At 36.8% G+C, this 21,537-nt stretch overlaps 1 protein-coding gene across 1 annotated transcript in view; it reads left to right on the top strand.

Annotated features, from left to right (window-relative positions):
• Nucleotides 1-21,537, top strand: part of capn9 (calpain 9) — a 90,008-nt gene that overhangs the window by 45,003 nt on the left and 23,468 nt on the right. Inside the window, exons 4-9 of the mRNA XM_068020191.1 lie at nt 6,905-7,038; nt 8,392-8,560; nt 8,974-9,057; nt 9,892-9,977; nt 12,235-12,312; nt 17,755-17,915. Coding sequence (XP_067876292.1) covers nt 6,905-7,038; nt 8,392-8,560; nt 8,974-9,057; nt 9,892-9,977; nt 12,235-12,312; nt 17,755-17,915 — 712 coding nt within the window. The remainder of the gene's footprint in view (nt 1-6,904; nt 7,039-8,391; nt 8,561-8,973; nt 9,058-9,891; nt 9,978-12,234; nt 12,313-17,754; nt 17,916-21,537) is intronic.

Below are 21,537 nucleotides of genomic sequence, written 5' to 3'. Positions count from 1 at the left end.
TAATGAATTTTCAAGTATTAATGCATTTCAATTATTAATGGATTTCAATTATTAATGAATTTTCAAATATTAATGCATTGCAATTATTAATGGATTTCAATTATTAATGCATTGCAATTATTAATTAATTTTCAAGTATTAATGCATTGCAATTATTAATGGATTTCAATTATTAATGCATTGCAATAATTAATGAATTTTCAATTATTAATGCATTTAAAGTATTACTGCATTGCAATTATTAATGATTTTCAATTATTAATGCATTGCAATTATTAATTAATTTTCAAGTATTAATGCATTGCAATTATTAATGGATTTCAATTATTAATGCATTGCAATTATTAATGAATTTTCAATTATTAATGCATTTAAAATATTACTGCATTGCAATTATTAATGAATTTTCAAGTATTAATGCATTGCAATTATTAATGGATTTTCAAGTATTGATGCATTGCAATTATTAATGGATTTCAATTATTAATGCATTGCAATTATTAATGGATTTCAATTATGAATGCATTTCAATTATTAATGAATTTTCAAGTATTAATGCATTGCAATTATTAATGGATTTCAATTATTAATGCATTTCAATTATTAATGCATTTCAAGTATTAATGCATTGCAATTATTAATGGATTTCAATTATTAATGCATTTCAATTATTAATGCATTTCAAGTATTAATGCATTGCAATTATTAATGGATTTCAATTATTAATGCATTGCAATTATTAATGGATTTTCAAGTATTAATGCATTGCAATTATTAATGGATTTCAATTATTAATGCATTGCAATTATTAATGAATTTTCAATTATTAATGCATTTAAAATATTACTGCATTGCAATTATTAATGAATTTTCAAGTATTAATGCATTGCAATTATTAATGGATTTTCAAGTATTAATGCATTGCAATTATTAATGGATTTCAATTATGAATGCATTGCAATTATTAATGAATTTTCAAGTATTAATGCATTGCAATTATTAATGGATTTCAATTATTAATGAATTTTCAAGTATCAATGCATTGCAATTATTAATGGATTTCAATTATTAATGAATTTTCAAGTATTTATGCATTGCAATTATTAATGCATTTCAATTATTAATGAATTTTCAAGTATTAATGCATTGCAATTATTAATGGATTTCAATTATGAATGCATTTCAATTATTAATGAATTTTCAAGTATTAATGCATTGTAATTATTAATGGATTTCAATTATGAATGCATCTCAATTATTAATGAATTTTCAAGTATTAATGCATTGCAATTATTAATGGATTTCAATTATTAATGCATTGCAATTATTAATGAATTTTCAAGTATTAATGCATTGCAATTATTAATGGATTTCAGTTATTAATGCATTGCAATTATTAATGAATTTTCAAGTATTAATGCATTGCAATTATTAATGGATTTTCAAGTATTAATGCATTGCAATTATTAATGGATTTCAATTATTAATGCATTTCAATTATTAATGAATTTTCAAGTATTAATGCATTGCAATTATTAATGGATTTCAATTATGAATGCATTTCAATTATTAATGAATTTTCAAGTATTAATGCATTGCAGTTATTAATGGATTTCAATTATTAATGCATTGCAATTATTAATGAATTTTCAAGTATTAATGCATTGCAATTATTAATGGATTTCAGTTATTAATGCATTGCAATTATTAATGAATTTTCAAGTATTAATGCATTTCAATTATTAATGAATTTCAATTATTAATGAATTTTCAAATATTAATGCATTGCAATTATTAATGGATTTTCAAGTATTAATGCATTTCAATTATTAATGAATTTTCAAGTATTAATGCATTGTAATTATTAATGGATTGCAATTATGAATGCATTTCAATTATTAATGAATTTTCAAGTATTAATGCATTGCAATTATTAATGGATTTCAATTATTAATGCATTGCAATTATTAATGAATTTTCAAGTATTAATGCATTGCAATTATTAATGGTTTTCAGTTATTAATGCATTGCAATTATTAATGAATTTTCAAGTATTAATGCATTGCAATTATTAATGGATTTCAATTATTAATGCATTGCAATTATTAATGAATTTTCAAGTATTAATGCATTTCAATTATTAATGGATTTCAATTATTAATGAATTTTCAAATATTAATGCATTGCAATTATTAATGGATTTTCAAGTATTAATGCATTTCAATTATTAATGAATTTTCAAGTATTAATGCATTGTAATTATTAATGGATTGCAATTATTAATGCATTTCAATTATTAATGAATTTTCAAGTATTAATGCATTGCAATTATTAATGCATTTCAATTATTAATTAATTTTCAAGTATTAATGCATTGCAATTATTAATGGATTTCAATTAATAATGCATTTCAATTATTAATGAATTTTCAAGTATTAATGCATTGCAATTATTAATGGATTTCAATTATTAATGCATTTCAATTATTAATGAATTTTCAAGTATTAATGCATTTCAATTATTAATGGATTTCAATTATTAATGAATTTTCAAGTATTAATGCATTGCAATTATTAATGGATTTGAATTATTAATGCATTGCAATTATTAATGAATTTTCAAGTATTAATGCATTGCAATTATTAATGGATTTCAATTATTAATGCATTGCAATTATTAATGAATTTTCAAGTATTAATGCATTTCAATTATTAATGGATTTCAATTATTAATGAATTTTCAAATATTAATGCATTGCAATTATTAATGGATTTCAATTATTAATGCATTGCAATTATTAATTAATTTTCAAGTATTAATGCATTGCAATTATTAATGGATTTCAATTATTAATGCATTGCAATAATTAATGAATTTTCAATTATTAATGCATTTAAAGTATTACTGCATTGCAATTATTAATGAATTTTCAATTATTAATGCATTGCAATTATTAATGGATTTCAATTATTAATGCATTGCAATTATTAATGAATTTTCAATTATTAATGCATTTAAAATATTACTGCATTGCAATTATTAATGAATTTTCAAGTATTAATGCATTGCAATTATTAATGGATTTTCAAGTATTGATGCATTGCAATTATTAATGGATTTCAATTATGAATGCATTTCAATTATTAATGAATTTTCAAGTATTAATGCATTGCAATTATTAATGGATTTCAATTATTAATGCATTTCAATTATTAATGCATTTCAAGTATTAATGCATTGCAATTATTAATGGATTTCAATTATTAATGCATTGCAATTATTAATGCATTTCAAGTATTAATGCATTGCAATTATTAATGGATTTTCAATTATTAATGCATTTAAAATATTACTGCATTGCAATTATTAATGAATTTTCAAGTATTAATGCATTGCAATTATTAATGGATTTTCAAGTATTGATGCATTGCAATTATTAATGGATTTCAATTATGAATGCATTTCAATTATTAATGAATTTTCAAGTATTAATGCATTGCAATTATTAATGGATTTCAATTATTAATGCATTTCAATTATTAATGCATTTCAAGTATTAATGCATTGCAATTATTAATGGATTTTCAATTATTAATGCATTGCAATTATTAATGGATTTCAATTATGAATGCATTTCAATTATTAATGAATTTTCAAGTATTAATGCATTGCAATTATTAATGGATTTCAATTATTAATGCATTTCAATTATTAATGCATTTCAAGTATTAATGCATTGCAATTATTAATGGATTTCAATTATTAATGCATTTCAATTATTAATGCATTTCAAGTATTAATGCATTGCAATTATTAATGAATTTTCAATTATTAATGGATTTCAATTATTAATGCATTGCAATTATTAATGAATTTTCAAGTATTAATGCATTGCAATTATTAATGGATTTTCAAGTATTAATGCATTGCAATTATTAATGGATTTCAATTATTAATGCATTGCAATTATTAATGAATTTTCAATTATTAATGCATTTAAAATATTACTGCATTGCAATTATTAATGAATTTTCAAGTATTAATGCATTGCAATTATTAATGGATTTTCAAGTATTGATGCATTGCAATTATTAATGGATTTCAATTATTAATGCATTGCAATTATTAATGAATTTTCAAGTATTAATGCATTGCAATTATTAATGGATTTCAATTATTAATGCATTGCAATTATTAATGAATTTTCAAGTATTAATGCATTGCAATTATTAATGGATTTCAGTTATTAATGCATTGCAATTATTAATGAATTTTCAAGTATTAATGCATTGCAATTATTAATGGATTTTCAAGTATTAATGCATTGCAATTATTAATGGATTTCAATTATTAATGCATTTCAATTATTAATGAATTTTCAAGTATTAATGCATTGCAATTATTAATGGATTTCAATTATGAATGCATTTCAATTATTAATGAATTTTCAAGTATTAATGCATTGCAGTTATTAATGGATTTCAATTATTAATGCATTGCAATTATTAATGAATTTTCAAGTATTAATGCATTGCAATTATTAATGAATTTTCAAGTATTAATGCATTGCAATTATTAATGGATTTCAGTTATTAATGCATTGCAATTATTAATGAATTTTCAAGTATTAATGCATTGCAATTATTAATGGATTTCAGTTATTAATGCATTGCAATTATTAATGAATTTTCAAGTATTAATGCATTGCAATTATTAATGGATTTCAGTTATTAATGCATTTCAATTATTAATGAATTTTCAAGTATCAATGCATTGCAATTATTAATGGATTTCAATTATTAATGAATTTTCAAGTATTAATGCATTGCAATTATTAATGGATTTTCAAGTATTTATGCATTGCAATTATTAACGCATTTCAATTATTAATGAATTTTCAAGTATTAATGCATTGCAATTATTAATGGATTTCAATCATTAATGGATTTCAATTATTAATGCATTGCAATTATTAATGCATTTCAATTATTAATAAATTTTCAAGTATTAATGCATTGCAATTATTAATGCATTTCAATTATTAATGAATTTTCAAGTATTAATGCATTGCAATTATTAATGGATTTCAATTATTAATGAATTTTCAAGTATTAATGCATTGCAATTATTAATGGATTTCAATCATTAATGGATTTCAATTATTAATGCATTGCAATTATTAATGCATTTCAATTATTAATGAATTTTCACGTATTAATGCATTGCAATTATTAATGGATTTCAATTATTAATGCATTTCAATTATTAATGAATTTTCAAGTATTAATGCATTGCAATTATTAATGGATTTCAATTATTAATGAATTTCAATTATTAATGCATTTCAATTATTCATGAATTTTCAAGTATTAATGCATTGCAATTATTAATGGATTTCAATTATTAATGCATTGCAATTATGAATGGATTTAAATTATTAATGCATTTCAATTATAAATGAATTTTCAAGTATTAATGCATTGCAATTATTAATGGATTTCAATTATTAATGCATTTCAATTATTAATGAATTTTCAATTATTAATGAATTTCAATTATTAATGCATTTCAATTATTAATGAATTTTCAATTATTAATGGATTTCAATTATTAATGCATTTCAATCATTAATGGATTTCAAGTATTAATGCATTGCAATTATTAATGAATTTTCAAGTATTAATGCATTTCAATTATTAATGAATTTTCAAGTATTAATGCATTGCAATTATTAATGCATTGCAATTATTAATGAATTTTCAAGTATTAATGAATTTTCAAGTATTAATGCATTGCAATTATTAATGGATTTCAATTATTAATGCATTGCAATTATTAATGAATTTTCAAGTATTAATGCATTTCAAGTTCATGTCAAAGGACATCAAGGCCAACTAACCTTATTGATATGTAATGTCGGAAACACAGCAGCTAACTCGTGCATCAATCCTGCAAACAGCAATGAGATAAATATTGGATCATTTGGCTGCCCTGATTTTAACAAGGGCGAGGGCAGGTGAGAGTGATAACCACAGACTAATAGTGACAAGGCCTCAGGAACTGAAATTAAATAGAACCAAGGGGAATTATGGAGTGTGGGACAACACAGAGAGAGCAAAAAAGAACAAGGGATAAAGAAGGGGAGGAAGGGGTAAAAGAAGAGAGGGGAGTGAAGGGTGAAGAGGGAGGGGAGGGAGGGTTGGTGGAAAGGCAGGGATGAAAGAGGGGCGTGAAAGGTGAAGGTGGGTGGAGGAGGGGTGGGAGAGGTGAAGGACAGGATGGAGGGGTGGAGGTGGATGAAGAGACGGGGAGGAAGGGGTGAATGAGAGGGAGGAAGAGTGAAGGAGGGTGGGAAAGGTAGAGGGGGGGAGATGTGAAGGAGAAGTGGGGTGAGGAAAGGTGGAGAGGGAGGGGTGAAGGAGGGGACAGAGGGGAGGTGAGGGAGGGTTGAAGGGAAGGTGAGGGAGGGGTGAAGGGAAGAGGAGGGAGGGGTGAAGGGGAGGGAGGGCTGAAGGAGGGGATGGAGGGGTGAAAGTGAGGTGAAAGAGGGGAGGGAAGGATGGGTGAAGGAGGGGGACGGAGTAGTGTTAAAAAACAATTCTTTGTATCCATTGTCTTAAATCAGTGTCCACTGGTTACCGACCCTCCTGCCACTGGAAACAGTTTCCCCATATCTACTCGTATCAAAAGCCTTCATAATTTTGAAAACCTCTATTAAATCTACCCTTAACCTTCTCTGTTCTAAAGAGAACAATCCCAGCTTCTTCAGTCTGTCCACATAACTGAAGTCCCTCATCCCTGGTACCATGATGGTACCTGAAGTGATACTGTTAACTGAATTTTATTTTCAGGGGTTTAATACACTATCTTGTAAAATTAGTAACATTTTTTTCATGTTCTCCAGTTTTGGCAATATAATGAGTGGGTGGACATCATCATTGACGACCGCTTGCCGACCTTTAGAAACCGTCTGGTGTTATTACACTCTGCCAGTAATGATGAGTTCTGGAGTGCCCTGCTGGAAAAGGCCTATGCCAAGTGAGTACGGAGACTATCATTGCCGACAATCTCTTCATGGATACTCTAATATGCCTTGATGACGTTTTCCTTTCTCTTATCAACCCTCCTTGAGTTTCTGAGATTTCAAAGCTTTGCCCAGATATCATTTGATTATTTATTCTTGGGATGTAGGCATTGTTGGCATTTAATACCCATCCCCTCGTTTCCCTGAAGAGGTGGTGGAGGGTCCTTCTGTTGGATACTGCTACTTTATTCAATTTAAGAGTGTATCCTTCATAGACTTGAACCAGGGTATAACATTGACTGGCACGTGTGCATCTTTCCCATTTAGTGAACCTATGAGAGTTTTCCTCCTTGTCCCACTCTGTTTCCCTCTGTCAAATGGAGTGAGGGATGTGCTTGCTGTTAGCCAATTGAATGTCCACCAAAATTAGAAGGACCCAGCACAAATGGATCAATTTTATTAATGGACGGTTTTAGGGATGATGTTCTTACTGGCAGCTGTGCCTTGGTGGGTGGCACATCTCGCCTCTGTGTCAAAAGGTCATGGTTTAATGTCCCACTCTAGAGACTTGAGCACATCATCCATGCTGACACCCCCAGTGCAGTACTGAGGGAGTGCTGCACTGTCTGAGGTGCAGTCTTTCAAATGAGACGTTAAATCGAGGCTTGTCTGCCCTCTCAGGTGGACATAAAAGATCCCTGGCATTATTTGAAGAAGAGCGAGGGAGTTCTTCCCAGTGTCCTGGCCAATATTTATCCCCTAGTCAAGGTCACAAATACAGATTAACTAGTCATTATCACATTGCTGTTTGTAGGAGTTTGCTGTGTGCAAATTGGCTGACAACTGGGTTTTCTACATTACAACAGTGACTGCATTTCACAAAGTACTTCATTGGCTGTAAAGTACTTTGGGATATCCTGAGGTTGTGACAGGCACTATAGAAATACAAGAGGAATAGTGAAAGCTGCTAAGATGTAAGTGATGGAATGAAATTAAGATGTGACCTGAAACAGGGTAATTTCCATTGGGAACCAGAGCAGGAGGGTGAAAGGTTATCGCGGGTTGGCGGGAATGTGGAGTTATCAGTTCAGACATGAACTCATTGAATGGTGGAGCAGGCTCGAGGGGCCGAGTGGCCTACTCCTGCTCCTAATTCGTGTGTTCATAGGAAGCCCCTGTTCTCATTAAAGTATGTCTGACTGATTGGATGAAAGGCAGAGATCCTAACTTCAGCATCCCTGATATCTGGTATATGTTAGGAGAACTGCAAAAGCCCAACGCAAAATGGGTCAGGATTACTAATTTTACTAATGGAATGAGCCAAGTGTACGCTTTAATGATGTCAATCTATCTTTGTGTGTTAACAGGTTGTACGGCAGCTATGAATCACTGAAAGGAGGCAGCACGTTGGAGGCCATGGAAGATTTTACTGGTGGCATGGGAGAGACATTTGATTTGAAAGACGCCCCCCCACAGCTGTATAACCTCATTCAGAAGGCAGTGAAACGGGGCAGCATGTTGGGGTGTTCCATTGACGTGAGTATTAAAACCGTACACAGAGATTTCCATTCAAACTGATTTTGTAATCCAGACCTTCCTACTTAAACTGCCCACATTTCAGTTGGGGCAACTAGTACAAACCATTTGCCGTAACTGTTGTTGCCGATTCCAAAGTGGTTGCTCCCTCAGTGGGTTTGACCTGTGGATTATTTCCGACAGGGACGGGAGCTCATCCAAACTTGCTCTTGAAAGACAGAGCGGTGAATTTGGGAGCACAGTGGAATCTTGTTATTATCAATCGCTTCAGGGCAGGGCAAAAATTGTTTGGAACACAACTAAATCTTCCAAGCTGTGTAAAGTGGGCCAACTGTCGACATGCCAAGGGCCCACCACATGTGGTAAAACATTAATGCTGTTAACACACAGTGTATATCTTGTCATTTTTGAAGATTTCGAGTGCGGCTGAAACAGAAGCTCGTACCACAACGGGACTTGTCAAAGGACATGCGTATTCGATAACCGGTGTGGAGCAGGTGAGCTCTCCAATTGCTTTTTAAATGTGTCAGTAGATTCTAGTCCTTACTTTGCTTTGTTGAACTGTGTGTATTGTTTCTTTTCTCGGCTATGTTCTCGCTTCCTCCATGGCTCGGGTTTGTGGGCATCAGCCACCTTGCCTCAATGACCATTGTTCAGGTGGCAGCCTTGCCTGCGAGTACTCATGGGCTAATTACAACCAAGGTGAGCTCGATCCTGACTTAACCTGGTGCTTTCACACGTTTGTTTCCAGCAGGGGTCGCTGGTTGGTGTCCAGGCACCACAACGCAGGCTGCTTTCCCCTTCACGAGCCCAGGGGTACTGAACCCAGTTGTAGCAGCCATGCCCCCATCCCAGCTAAAATCAGCTGAAAGAGCACTGACCCAGAGATGGAATCAGGGGCCTCCCTGGACTGTATGGCTCTGACCCATGGATGGAACATCGAGAAGTATTGGAAAGTTCAGAACACTTTACCTATTGCTTAAATAAAAATACCTATTTTGATGAAGAATTGAGGGTAAAAACAGGGAATGAGGCTGCAGAGGGAGCCCATGTGGGAGAATCTGTGCACAGAGTTACAGCCCCTTTGTCCCCAATTTCCTACCTACCTGCAGGGTGAGCCGGGGGTTGGGGGGGATCAGGGGGAGCTTCAAAGGGAGTCAGAGAGGCCAGTGGTTTTGAACCTGTTTTCAAACTGGGCTTCCTTTGAGTACAGCTCCCTGCTGGGAGTGTTTGATTAAATCTTTTAACTTCTGGATGCTTTTTTTTAAACCTTGTGACAGATTATAAATGTGGATTGGCTGTCTTTGCTCACATTACATTTCCTTTTGAAGGTGAACTCCAGAGGCCGACCAGCGCAGCTGATCCGTGTCAGAAATCCCTGGGGTCAAGTTGAATGGAACGGACCCTGGAGTGACAAGTAGGTGATGGAAAAACCATAGAGTAGAACAGGAGAAGGCATATCAATACAACACAATCCAATACATCATAGATTTGTTAGTGCTTTTAATTGGCGAGTTAAGATTATGTTGAGTTACATAGAATTTACAGCACAGAAACAGGCCATTCATCCTAACTGCTCCAAGCTGGGTTTATGATCCATACGAGCCTCACCCACTCCTCTCCATTTCACGCCATCAGCACATCCTCCTATCCCTTTCTCCCTCATGCGGTTATCAAACTTAAATCCATCTCTGCTATTCACCTCAATCACTCCATGTGGTAGCAGGTTCCACATTCTCAGCACTCTCTGGGTAAAGAAATTTCTCATGAATTCCCTATTGGATTTATTAATGACTGTCTTATATTTATGGCCTCCGGTAGTAAAAGAGTCTGAAAGGGTTAATGATTGAGACAGCGGAAGGGATACCTCCCACCACGATGATGTAAGAGCTCACATGTAAGAGAGACTGGAGGGAGATGCAGCATGGCTTCAGAGGAGTCACACAGACTGGTGCGAAACTTTACATAGTTAGAATGTAATAAAGAGTTAATGTTCAAGGTACTGAAGACTCAGAAATCTCTCTAAGCTAAACTAAGTATATTATAAGGTGACAGCGGACAAACCAAACAAACAACAGTTTCGGGTCTCCCCCACAAGTAGAAACATCTCCAGGTCTACAATATCAAACCCCTTTATAATCTTAAAGATCTCTATCAGATCACCCCTCACCTTCTCTTTTCTAGAGAAAGGAGCCACAACCTGTTCAATCTTTCCTGACAGGTATAACCTCTCAGTTCTGGTATCATACTTGTAAATCTTTTTTGCACCCTGTCCAGTGCTTCTATATCCCTTTGGAGACTGGAGCTGTAATCATGTAGTTAATAAAGGAAAATGAAGCAAAAATAATCTGATAAAACTGTCAAAAACTCACCTGATATTTAATGCCAGTCCTGTGTTGTATGTTGTATTTGTAGTATCACTAAGACTGTAACTTCTACTTACTGATGTCAGTCACCAGCTCCTAATCGATAGAGTGTTCTTCAATTGCTAAAATTGCCCTGAAACATTTGAGATTGTGTCCCGAATTATCACTAATTTTGAAAAGGGCGTTTCCATAGTTTACATAACTAAGGGGCTTAACACCTGTTTTAGTCGTCTGCTCAGGACACCTGAAAAATGGGTCCCCACAAAATGAATAATGGGTTCATCACCTGCACGGATTGGGTGTATTTATTTAACCATTCCGCTACTAAATCGGCACCCGTTTTACACGCGAAAAGTGGGTACATCCATATCAATTTCTACCCCTTGGAGGAAGGAAACTTGCTAAAGGTTTTACCCTACCTGGGAATAGAGAACAGGTCCTCGCACTTGTGAGGTGAACACACTGTCCACTAGGATATGGGAGCCCCAGGGTCACTGACTGGTAAAAATCTAGTCTACTCATGTACTTCCTATTTACAAAGTTCACTTCCTGTTGTTTTCAGTTGATCTCCAGCCTCAAACAGTTTTTTTGGGAGAGAGTTCCAGATTTCCACTATCCTCAGTGTGAAGAAGTACTCCCTGACATCACCCCAAACAGCCTGGCTCTAATTTTAAAGTTTTGCCCCCTTCTTGTGGACTCCCCTACCAGAGGAAATAGTTTCTCTGTTTCCCTGAGAAGGTGATGAGGGGACCCTCTCCTTGAACCACCACAGTCTGTGAAGGTGCTCCCACAATGATCTTAGGTAAGGTGTTCCAAGACTCTGACCCGGTGTTGATGAAGGAACAGTGATATATATAGATATATATGTTCAAGGCAGGGTGGTGTGTGACCTGGAGGGAACATTGGAGTTGATAGTGTCCCCTGACATTGATGCTCTTGTCCTTCTTGATGGTCGAGGTCAGAGAGGAGCAAAGCATTGTCAAAATAAATTTGTTGAGTTGTTGTTTAACAGTCGGGGGCATCGACCAACCAAGCCTCTCTATTCCAATGGTATTGAGTTTCTCGAGTGATATTGCAGCTAAAACCCAACCAGACAAGCTGTGAAAACCTATCATCCTCCAACAAAGGGAATACTGCAACCTTTCACCTTTCATCTCTGTCTTATCTCCTGCACTAGATCTTCTATGACCTTCCAGGTCCTGTCTTACATGCTTAGCTGCTCTTGTTCGGCACGATGGGCTCTGCAGCCCTCTGGATGGTTAGAATGTAAAGTGTGTCTGTCGCTAACTTCCCTTCTCTGCTTTGCAGCTCTCCTGAATGGAAAACAGTGGATCCATCCGATTATCGAAGGCTGAACATGATCTCCAAGGATGATGGCGAGTTTTGGTAAAGTATAGCCAATGCATAATGAACAGTTTGAACTTCCTATGCCATTTTGAAGTAGCTGTAAACATTGATTGCTATATCCCTGTCATCTCCCATGTGATTTTAGGTCAATACTGTCGTTCACAGATTTCAGTTGGAAATCAGTTAAACCTTTTAGGTGGATCTAGGGTGGGCGGGAATAGAAATATGTTTGGGAAATAAGTGCTGCCTCGTTACCCATATCCTTATACCTTGTATCCCTTCCCCATTTCCCTGTGCCTGTACCAGATGACGGATGGTACATCCCCTTATGTGTACAGGCAAATGCCAATGATATGCCAATTGGGGATACTTTTGTGTCTTTTCAATGTTAAGTGCAAAGGTCTAAGTCCATGTGTCCTGCATTGCCTTGATGATTGTGGGAGCTCCTGGATTTTGGTTTCGAGTGGTAGGTGTTGAATCTGGGCCTGTGCAACCACTTTGATAGAGCCTGGCCTGCACAGGCCAAAGCCCAGGACCCCTAATTGTTATAAGGTGCTTATAGCTTGGGCAGGCAACGCAGAGGCTTGCCCTTTGACCCTAGATATAGCAGTCCTCCGAGGCCTATGAGAGCTGATCTCTGACCCCACTTGGGCAGAGCACCCTCCAAAGGCTAGGAAATCCACCTCTGATGTCTTTAATGATCATGGAGTGGCAATTCAGCTTGGAATTGAGTACATAGCCACCATGGCTGGGAGCTTGTGCTGTGGCTCAGTGGTAACACTTTCACCACTCAGTCTGAAGGTTATGGGTTCAGCTCCTACTCCAGGCTGACACTTTAACTGAGGGAGTGCTGCACTATCAGAGGTGCTGTCTTTAATATGCGATGTTAAATTGAGGTCCTGTCTGCCCTCTCAGGGGGATGTATAAGATTCCACAGCACTATTTTGAAGAAGAGCAGGGGAGTTCTCCCCAGTGTCCTGGCCAATATTTATCCCCCAACCAACATTACTAATAAACAGATTATCTGGTTACGATCACGTTGCTCTTTGTGGGAGCTTGCTGTCTGCAAATTGGCTGCCGTATTTCATAAATTACAACAGTGACTGCAGTTCAAAGGCATTTCATTGGCTGTGAAACACTTTGGGACGTCCGAAGGTTGTGGAAGGCACGATAGAAATGAAAGTCTTCTTTCTCTTTCTGCATTTGGGAGATGTGATCCATTGGGTTTGGAGAACCTAGGCTACAATTTAAATAGGTGTAATTGGGTTTGGAGTACCTAGGCTAGAATTTAAACAGGTGTATTTGGGTTTGGAGATCCTAGGCTAGAATTTAAATTGGTGCAATTGGGTGTGGAGATCCTAGGCTAGAATTTAAATTGGTGTAATTGGGTTTGGAGATCCTAGGCTAGAATTTAAATAGGTATATTAGGGTATGGAGAACTAGGCTAGAATTTAAATAGATGTAATAGGATATGGAGAACCTCGGCCAGAATTTAAATAGATGTAATAGGGTATGAAGAACCTAGGCCAAAATTTAAATAGGTGTAATTGGGTTTGGAGATCCTAGGCTAGAATTTAAATAGGTATATTAGGGTATGGAGAACTAGGCTAGAATTTAAACAGGTGTAATTGGGTTTGGAGATCCTAGGCTAGAATTTAAACAGGTGTATTTGGGTTTGGAGATCCTAGGCTAGAATTTAAATTGGTGTAATTGGGTTTGGAGATCCTAGGCTAGAATTTAAATTGGTATAATTGGGTTTGGAGATCCTAGGCTAGAATTTAAATAGGTATATTAGGGTATGGAGAACTAGGCTAGAATTTAAACAGGTGTAATTGGGTTTGGAGATCCTAGGCTAGAATTTAAACAGGTGTATTTGGGTTTGGAGATCCTAGGCTAGAATTTAAATTGGTGTAATTGGGTTTGGAGATCCTAGGCTAGAATTTAAATTGGTATAATTGGGTTTGGAGAACCTAGGCTAGAATTTAAATAGGTGTAATGGGGTTTGGAGAACCTAGGCTAGAATTTAAATAGGTGTATTTGGGTTTGGAGATCCTAGGCTAGAATTTAAATAGGTGTAATTGGGTTTGGAGATCCTAGGCTAGAATTTAAATAGGTGTAATGGGGTTTGGAGAACCTAGGCTAGAATTTAAATTGGTGTAATTGGGTTTGGAGATCCTAGGCTAGAATTTAAATAAATGTAATAGGGTATGGAGAACCTAGGCTTGAATTTAAATAGGTGTAATGTGGTTTGGAGAACCTAGGCTAGAATTTAAATAGGTGTAATTGGGTTTGGAGATCCTAGGCTAGAATTTAAATAAATGTAATAGGGTATGGAGAACCTAGGCTTGAATTTAAATAGGTGTAATGTGGTTTGGAGAACCTAGGCTAGAATTTAAATAAATGTAATAGGGTATGGAGAACCTAGGCTAGAACTTAAATCGGTGTAATTGGGTTTGGAGATCCTAGGCTAGAATTTAAATAGATGTAATAGGGTATGGAGAACCTAGGCTAGAATTTAAATAGATGTAATAGGGTATGGAGAACCTAGGCTAGAATTTAAATAGATGTAATAGGGTATGGAGAACCTAGGCTAGAATTTAAATAGGTGTAATAGGGAATGGAGAACCTAGGCTAGAATTTAAACAGGTGTAATTGGGTTCGGAGAACCTAGGCTAGAATATGTATTGATGTAATAGGGTATGGAGAACCTAGGCTAGAATTTAAATATATGTAATTGGGTTTGGAGATCCTAGGCTAGAATTTAAATAGATGTAATAGGGTATGGAGAACCTGGGCTAGAATTTAAATAGGTGTAATTGGGTTTGGAGATCCTAGGCTAGAATTTAAATAGGTGTAATGTGGTTTGGAGAACCTAGGCTTGAATTTAAATAGGTGTAATGTGGTTTGGAGAACCTAGGCTAGAATTTAAATAGGTGTAATGTGGTTTGGAGAACCTAGGCTTGAATTTAAATAGGTGTAATGTGGTTTGGAGAACCTAGGCTTGAATTTAAATAGGTGTAATGTGGTTTGGAGATCCTAGGCTAGAATTTAAATATATGTAATAGGGTATGGAGAACCTAGGCTAGAATTTAAATAGGTGTAATGTGGTTTGGAGATCCTAGGCTACAATTTAAATATATGTAATAGGGTATGGAGAACCTAGGCTAGAATTTAAATAGGTGTAATGTGGTTTGGAGAACCTAGGCTAGAATTTAAATATATGTAATAGGGTATGGAGAACCTAGGCTAGAATTTAAATAGATGTAATAGGGTATGGAGAACCTAGGCTAGAACTTAAATCGGTGTAATTGGGTTCGGAGAACCTAGGCTAGAATGTATATAGATGTAATAGGGTTTGGAGATCCTAGGCTAGAATTTAAATAGATGTAATTGGGTTTGGAGATCCTAGGCTAGAATTTAAATAGATGTAATAGGGTATGGAGAACCTGGGCTAGAATTTAAATAGATGTAATAGGGTATGGAGAACCTAGGCTAGAATTTAAATAGGTGTAATGTGGTTTGGAGAACCTAGGCTAGAATTTAAATATATGTAATAGGGTATGGAGAACCTAGGCTAGAATTTAAATAGATGTAATAGGGTATGGAGAACCTAGGCTAGAACTTAAATCGGTGTAATTGGGTTCGGAGAACCTAGGCTAGAATGTATATAGATGTAATAGGGTTTGGAGATCCTAGGCTAGAATTTAAATAGATGTAATAGGGTTTGGAGATCCTAGGCTAGAATTTAAATAGATGTAATAGGGTATGGAGAACCTGGGCTAGAATTTAAATAGGTGTAATAGGAAATGGAGAACCGAGACTAGAATTTAAGTAGGTTTAATAGGGTATGGAGAACCTAGGCTAGAATTTAAACAGGTGTAATTGGGTTCGGAGAACCTAGGCTAGAATGTATATAGATGTAATAGGGTATGGAGAACCTAGGCTAGAATTTAAATAGATGTAATTGGGTTTGGAGATCCTAGGCTAGAATTTAAATAGGTGTAATAGGGTATGGAGAACCTGGGCTAGAATTTAAATAGATGTCAGTTTTGTGGACTTAAGGAATTATTCAATCCACTGACTTTGTTGATTGCTCAAGTAAACTGATGTTAGATTTCTACAAGACTTCCATTTGGACTTCTGGCCACCTCATTATAGGAAGCATATTAAAGCCATGGAAAGTGAACAGCAGAGATTCACTCGGGTGATATCGGGCAAGTTACTGGAACAGGGAAGGTTAAAGGAGGATCCAGTATGGGTTTTCAGAATTCTGAAAGATTTTACAGTGATAAACAGTGAAATGTTGCTTCCATTGGTTGGTGCATTGGTAGCAAGGGAGCATAGACTGAGGAATATAGCTAGAGAAATAAGCTGCAATGATTTTTCACACAGTGGGCCAATAGAACAACAACAACTTGTATTTATATAGCACCTTTAACATAGTAAAACATCCGTAGGTGTGTTATCAGTCTAGATTTGACACTGAGCCACAGAGAGAGATATTCGGACAAGTGACCAAAAGTGTACTAAGGAGGTAGATTTTAAGCAATGTCTAAACGAAGAAGAGGTACAGCGGCAGAGAAGCTTAGCATGAGAATTCCAGAGCCAGGGACCTAGAGAGTTGAAGGTACGTCCACCAATTGTGGAGTGATGGAAATCGTGGATGCGCAAGAGGCCAGAATTGGAGGAGCACAGAGTTAAAAACCAGAATGTTTGAACATCAGTAGCTGTTGAGGCAGAGACTATAAGCCTATAAGACTATAATAGTGAATATAGTGTTTGAAGAGAAGACTGTGGGATAAGCGGATGGGATGGACGTGAAATATGGCAAATGAAGAGATTTCCTGAATGCCCCAGGAATGGTTCCACAATACTATTATTGATGCTGTCCCTTTTCCCATGAAAACCCCAAAATGTTTCACACCCTTTGGGGTAGGCAAGTCCACTCTGATGTGGAAATATTGGATTAGAGCAGAGAACGCCAGTTGATGAGCCAACATAGGCACGTTGGGCCAAACAGCCTCCTTCCGTGCTGTAATTTCTATGATTCTTGCGTTATACGGTGCTCCTTGGAAGGTTGAAAGGATATTGCCTTGTATGATACTGCAAGCCCCCTGTATCCAGGTGTGTGTTTTCTCTATATCATCAAGATAATTTTGGTAAATTCATGATTGAAGAATTAAACCACTGATGAGAATTTAAACAGTTCTCTTCCAATTTTCACCTTGCTTTAATATGCTTTGTCTTTCCACTGCAGCCTTCATCTCACAGAATCATATGGCACAGAAGGAGGACATTCGGCCCATTGTGCCTGTACCAGCTCTTATCCAATTAGTCCCACTACCCCCTGCTCTTTTCCCACAGCCCTGCAATTTTTTCCCTTTTAAGTATTTATCCAATCCCTTTTTAAAGTTGCTGTGTCCACCGTCCTTTCAGAAAGTGCGTTCCAGACAATAATAACTTGCTTTCTATTTTCTGTAGGATGGCGTTTGATGATTTTAAGCGGCATTATGACAAATTGGAAGTGTGTAATCTTACACCAGACTCCTTGGATGAGGATACTTTTCACAAGTGGGCAGTGGCAACTTTTGAAGGGTCCTGGATGAAAGGCTGCACAGCAGGAGGGTGCAGGAACTTCCAAGGTACCTGAAGCTTTCAAAGAGTAGCGGATGAAGAAAGATTGTTGAATTACAGTGAATCTACACACAGAAACCAGGGCATTTGACCCAACTGTTTATGCTGGTGTTTACGTTCCACACGAGCCTCCTCCCATCCTTACTTCATCTTACCCGATCAGCATATCTTTCTATCGCTTTCTCCCTCATGTACTTATCTAACTTCCCCTTAAATGTATTTATGCTGTTCGTCTCAACCCTCCCTGCAGTAGTGAGTTCCACATTCCACACGATGAAGGTTCTTCACCCTCAGTTTGAAATGTTTGGAGATCTCTGTGCTCGTCTGTGTGAATTATATCAACACTGTGGATGAGGGTGGAACAGGTTTGTGCCACTGTACCAAGGCTCTGCTACCAGTTGCTGGCGTAATTCTTATCCTCTTAACAGCAGATTTGCAGCTAGAGACAGTAATATATCTGGCAATTCATTTCATTTATTGTTTCAAAATATTACTCTTAAGATCACAAACAGACACATAGTACTACATCTAGAATGGCTTGTGTAAAAAAAAACTTCCCGGCAATCGCAAGTGATTGCCTATCCAAAACCATTTACGGTACCTTGCCTGGAAGGTCACTGAAGTTCTTAACTGAGTCAGGCTCTGTTACCTTTAATTGTAATGTTTTTAGCAAATAAGCGCCTTATCATTAATTAGCACAGTGTATAATTCTTAGTGACTTAATTTTCTTGGGCAACTTTTGACCCTTAGGTATCAAACGGATTGTTGAACAGTACAACATAGGGTCATTTCCTTGCCAATATCCTGTTTCAATGTGTTAAGTTTCATCCTTTTCCAATGTTATCTCAGTGTCATTGTGATCAAGAGACAAGCAAGCAGTTTAATAACAACAACAACAACTTTTATATATAGCACCCTTAACATAACAAAACATCCCAAGGTGCTTCACAGGAGCATTATAAAACAAAATATAACACCGAGCCACATAAAGAGATATTAGGTCAGATGGTTAAAGAGGTAGGTTTTAAGGAGTGTCTTAAAGGAGGAAAGCGAGGCGGAGAGGTGTAAGGAGGGTATTCCAGAGCTTGGGGCCTAGGCAATTGAAGGCACGGCCACTAGTGGTGGCGAGATTAAAATCAGGGATGCACAAGAGGCCAGAATTAGAGGAGGGCAGATATCACAGAGGCTTGTGAGGGTTGGAGGAGATTACAGAGATAGGGAGGCGCGAGGCCATGGAGGAATTTGAAAACAAGGTTGAGAATTATAAAATCAAGATGTTGCTTGACTGGGAGCCAATATATGTCAGCGAGCACAGGGGTGATAGGGGAATGGGAATTGGTCCAAGTTAAGACACTGGCAGCAGACTTTTGAATGACCTCAAGTTCATGGAGAGTAGAATTTAGGAGACCACCCAGGAGTGCATTGGAGTAGTCAAGTCTAGAGGTAACGAAGGCATGACTGAGGGTTTCAGCAGCAGGTGAGCTGATACAGGGGTGAAAGCGGGTGACATTACAGTGGTAGACATAGGCGGTCTTAGTGATGGTGTGAATATGAGATCGGAAGCTCATCTCGGGGTCAAGTGTGACACCAAAGTTGCGAACAGACTGGCTTAATCTCAGACTGTTGCCAGGAAGAGGGATGGAGTCATTGGCTAGGGAATGGAGTTTGGAGTGGGGACCAAAAACAATGGCTTCAGTCTTCGCAAGATTTAATTGTAGGAAATTTCTGCTCATCCGGTACTGGATGTCGGATAACTTAGCAACAGTGGAGGAGTCGAGCAAGATGATGGTGAGGTAGAGTTGGGGCCATCAGCGTAGATGCGAAATCTAACGCTGTGCTTTCGGATGATGTCGCCAAGAGGCAGCTTGTAAATGAGAAATAGGAGGGGACCAAGGATTGAGGGACACCAGAGGTAACGATGCGGGAGCAGAAGGAGAAGCCATTGCAAGTGATTCTTTGGCTACGATTCGATAGATAAGAATGGAAGCAGGTGAGAGAAGTCTCACCCAGCTGCATGACAGTGGAGAGGTGTTGGAGAAGGAGGGTGTAGTCAACCATGCCAAAGCCTGTAGACAGGTGAAAAAGGACAAGGAGGGAAAGTTTACCTTTGTCACAGTCACATAAGATGTCATTTGTGACTTTGCTAAGAGCTGATTCGGTACTGTGGCAGGGGCAAAAACCTGATTGGAGAGATTCAAACATGAAGTTTTAACCAATTCTTCCTATCTTCAGTCTGTATTGAAACAATGTAAAAACTTCTCAACATTCTAATGACATTAGGACAAGGTCGTGCATCAATGTTTTCCTTTTTAAATGAGCTCAATGAGACTGGTTGAGCCAGTCAGTCCAGCTGGAGGTACCGCAGTTGCTAACTGCCTGGCCAAGGTGAGCCGCTACACCCGGACACCTGGGATTGAGAGACAAAAAATGAAAGAGCCAACGTTTTAAGAGTAAACTGATCAAAGCTTCTGTTGGTAAATGGGAGGGGTCCTCCAAGACTTGTATACAACAACAACTTGCAATTATGCGGTGCTTCACAGGAGCATTAACAAACAAAATTTGATAGCAGGCCAAGTAAAGAGGTATTAGGACAGGTGACCAAAAACTTGGTCAAGGAGCTAGGTTTTAAGAAGTGAAGGAAGTGGGGTAAGCAAAAGAGGGCAGAATTGGAGGAGTGTGGAGTCCACAGAGGGTTGTTGGGCTGAAAGAAGTTACAGAGATACCATGAAAGCTGAACAAATGCAAATGTTGGTTCAGTGCAACAACAACAACTTATATTTATATAGCACCTTTAACGTAATAAAACACCCCAGGGTGCTTTACAGGAACATAATAAAACAAAGTATGACACTGAGCCACAAAAGAAGATATTGGGTCAAATGACCAAAAGCTTGGACAAAGAGATAGGTTTTAAGGAGTATCTTAAAAGAGGAAAGCGAGGCGGAGAGGCGGAGAGGTATAGGAAGGGTATTCCAGAGCTTGGGACCTAGGCAACTGAAGGCAAGGCCACCAATGGTGGAGTGATTAAAATCAGGGATGCACAAGAGGCCAGAATTAGAGGAACGCAGATATCACAGAGGGCTGTGAGGCTGGAGGAGATTACAGAGATAGGGAGGGACGAGGCCATGGAGGGATTTGAAAACAAGGATGAGAATTTTTAAATCAAGATTTTGCTCGACTGGGAGCCAATGTAGGATTGTGAACGTAGGGTTGATAGGGGAACGGGACTTGGTGCGAGTCAAGACACGGGCAGCCAAGTTCTGGATGACCTGAAGTTTACAGAGGGTAGAATGTGGGAGACCAGCCAGGAGTGCATTGGAATAGTCAAATCTAGAGGTAATGAAAGCTTGAATGAGGGTTTTAACAGCAGATAAGCTGAGACAGGCGAAGTCGGGCAATGTTGCAGAGGTGGAAATAGGCAGTCTTAGTGATAACCAGACTATCTTGTGTATAAGATGCTCACAATCTTCATCAATGACTCAATCCCTCCGAGATTTAATTCATAAAAGGATTCTGTGGGTTAGCTGCATCGAGAGACTTGAGCACAGAACTTAGGCTGAATCTCGAGTGCAGTACTGAGGGGGCACTGCACTGTCAGAGGTGCTACCTTTTAGATGAAACGCTAAACCG

This window comes from Heterodontus francisci, chromosome 3 (assembly GCF_036365525.1).
Source record: "Heterodontus francisci isolate sHetFra1 chromosome 3, sHetFra1.hap1, whole genome shotgun sequence".
In the NCBI taxonomy this organism is placed as follows: domain Eukaryota; kingdom Metazoa; phylum Chordata; class Chondrichthyes; order Heterodontiformes; family Heterodontidae; genus Heterodontus; species Heterodontus francisci.
This window is presented reverse-complemented; position numbering and strand designations above follow the sequence as displayed.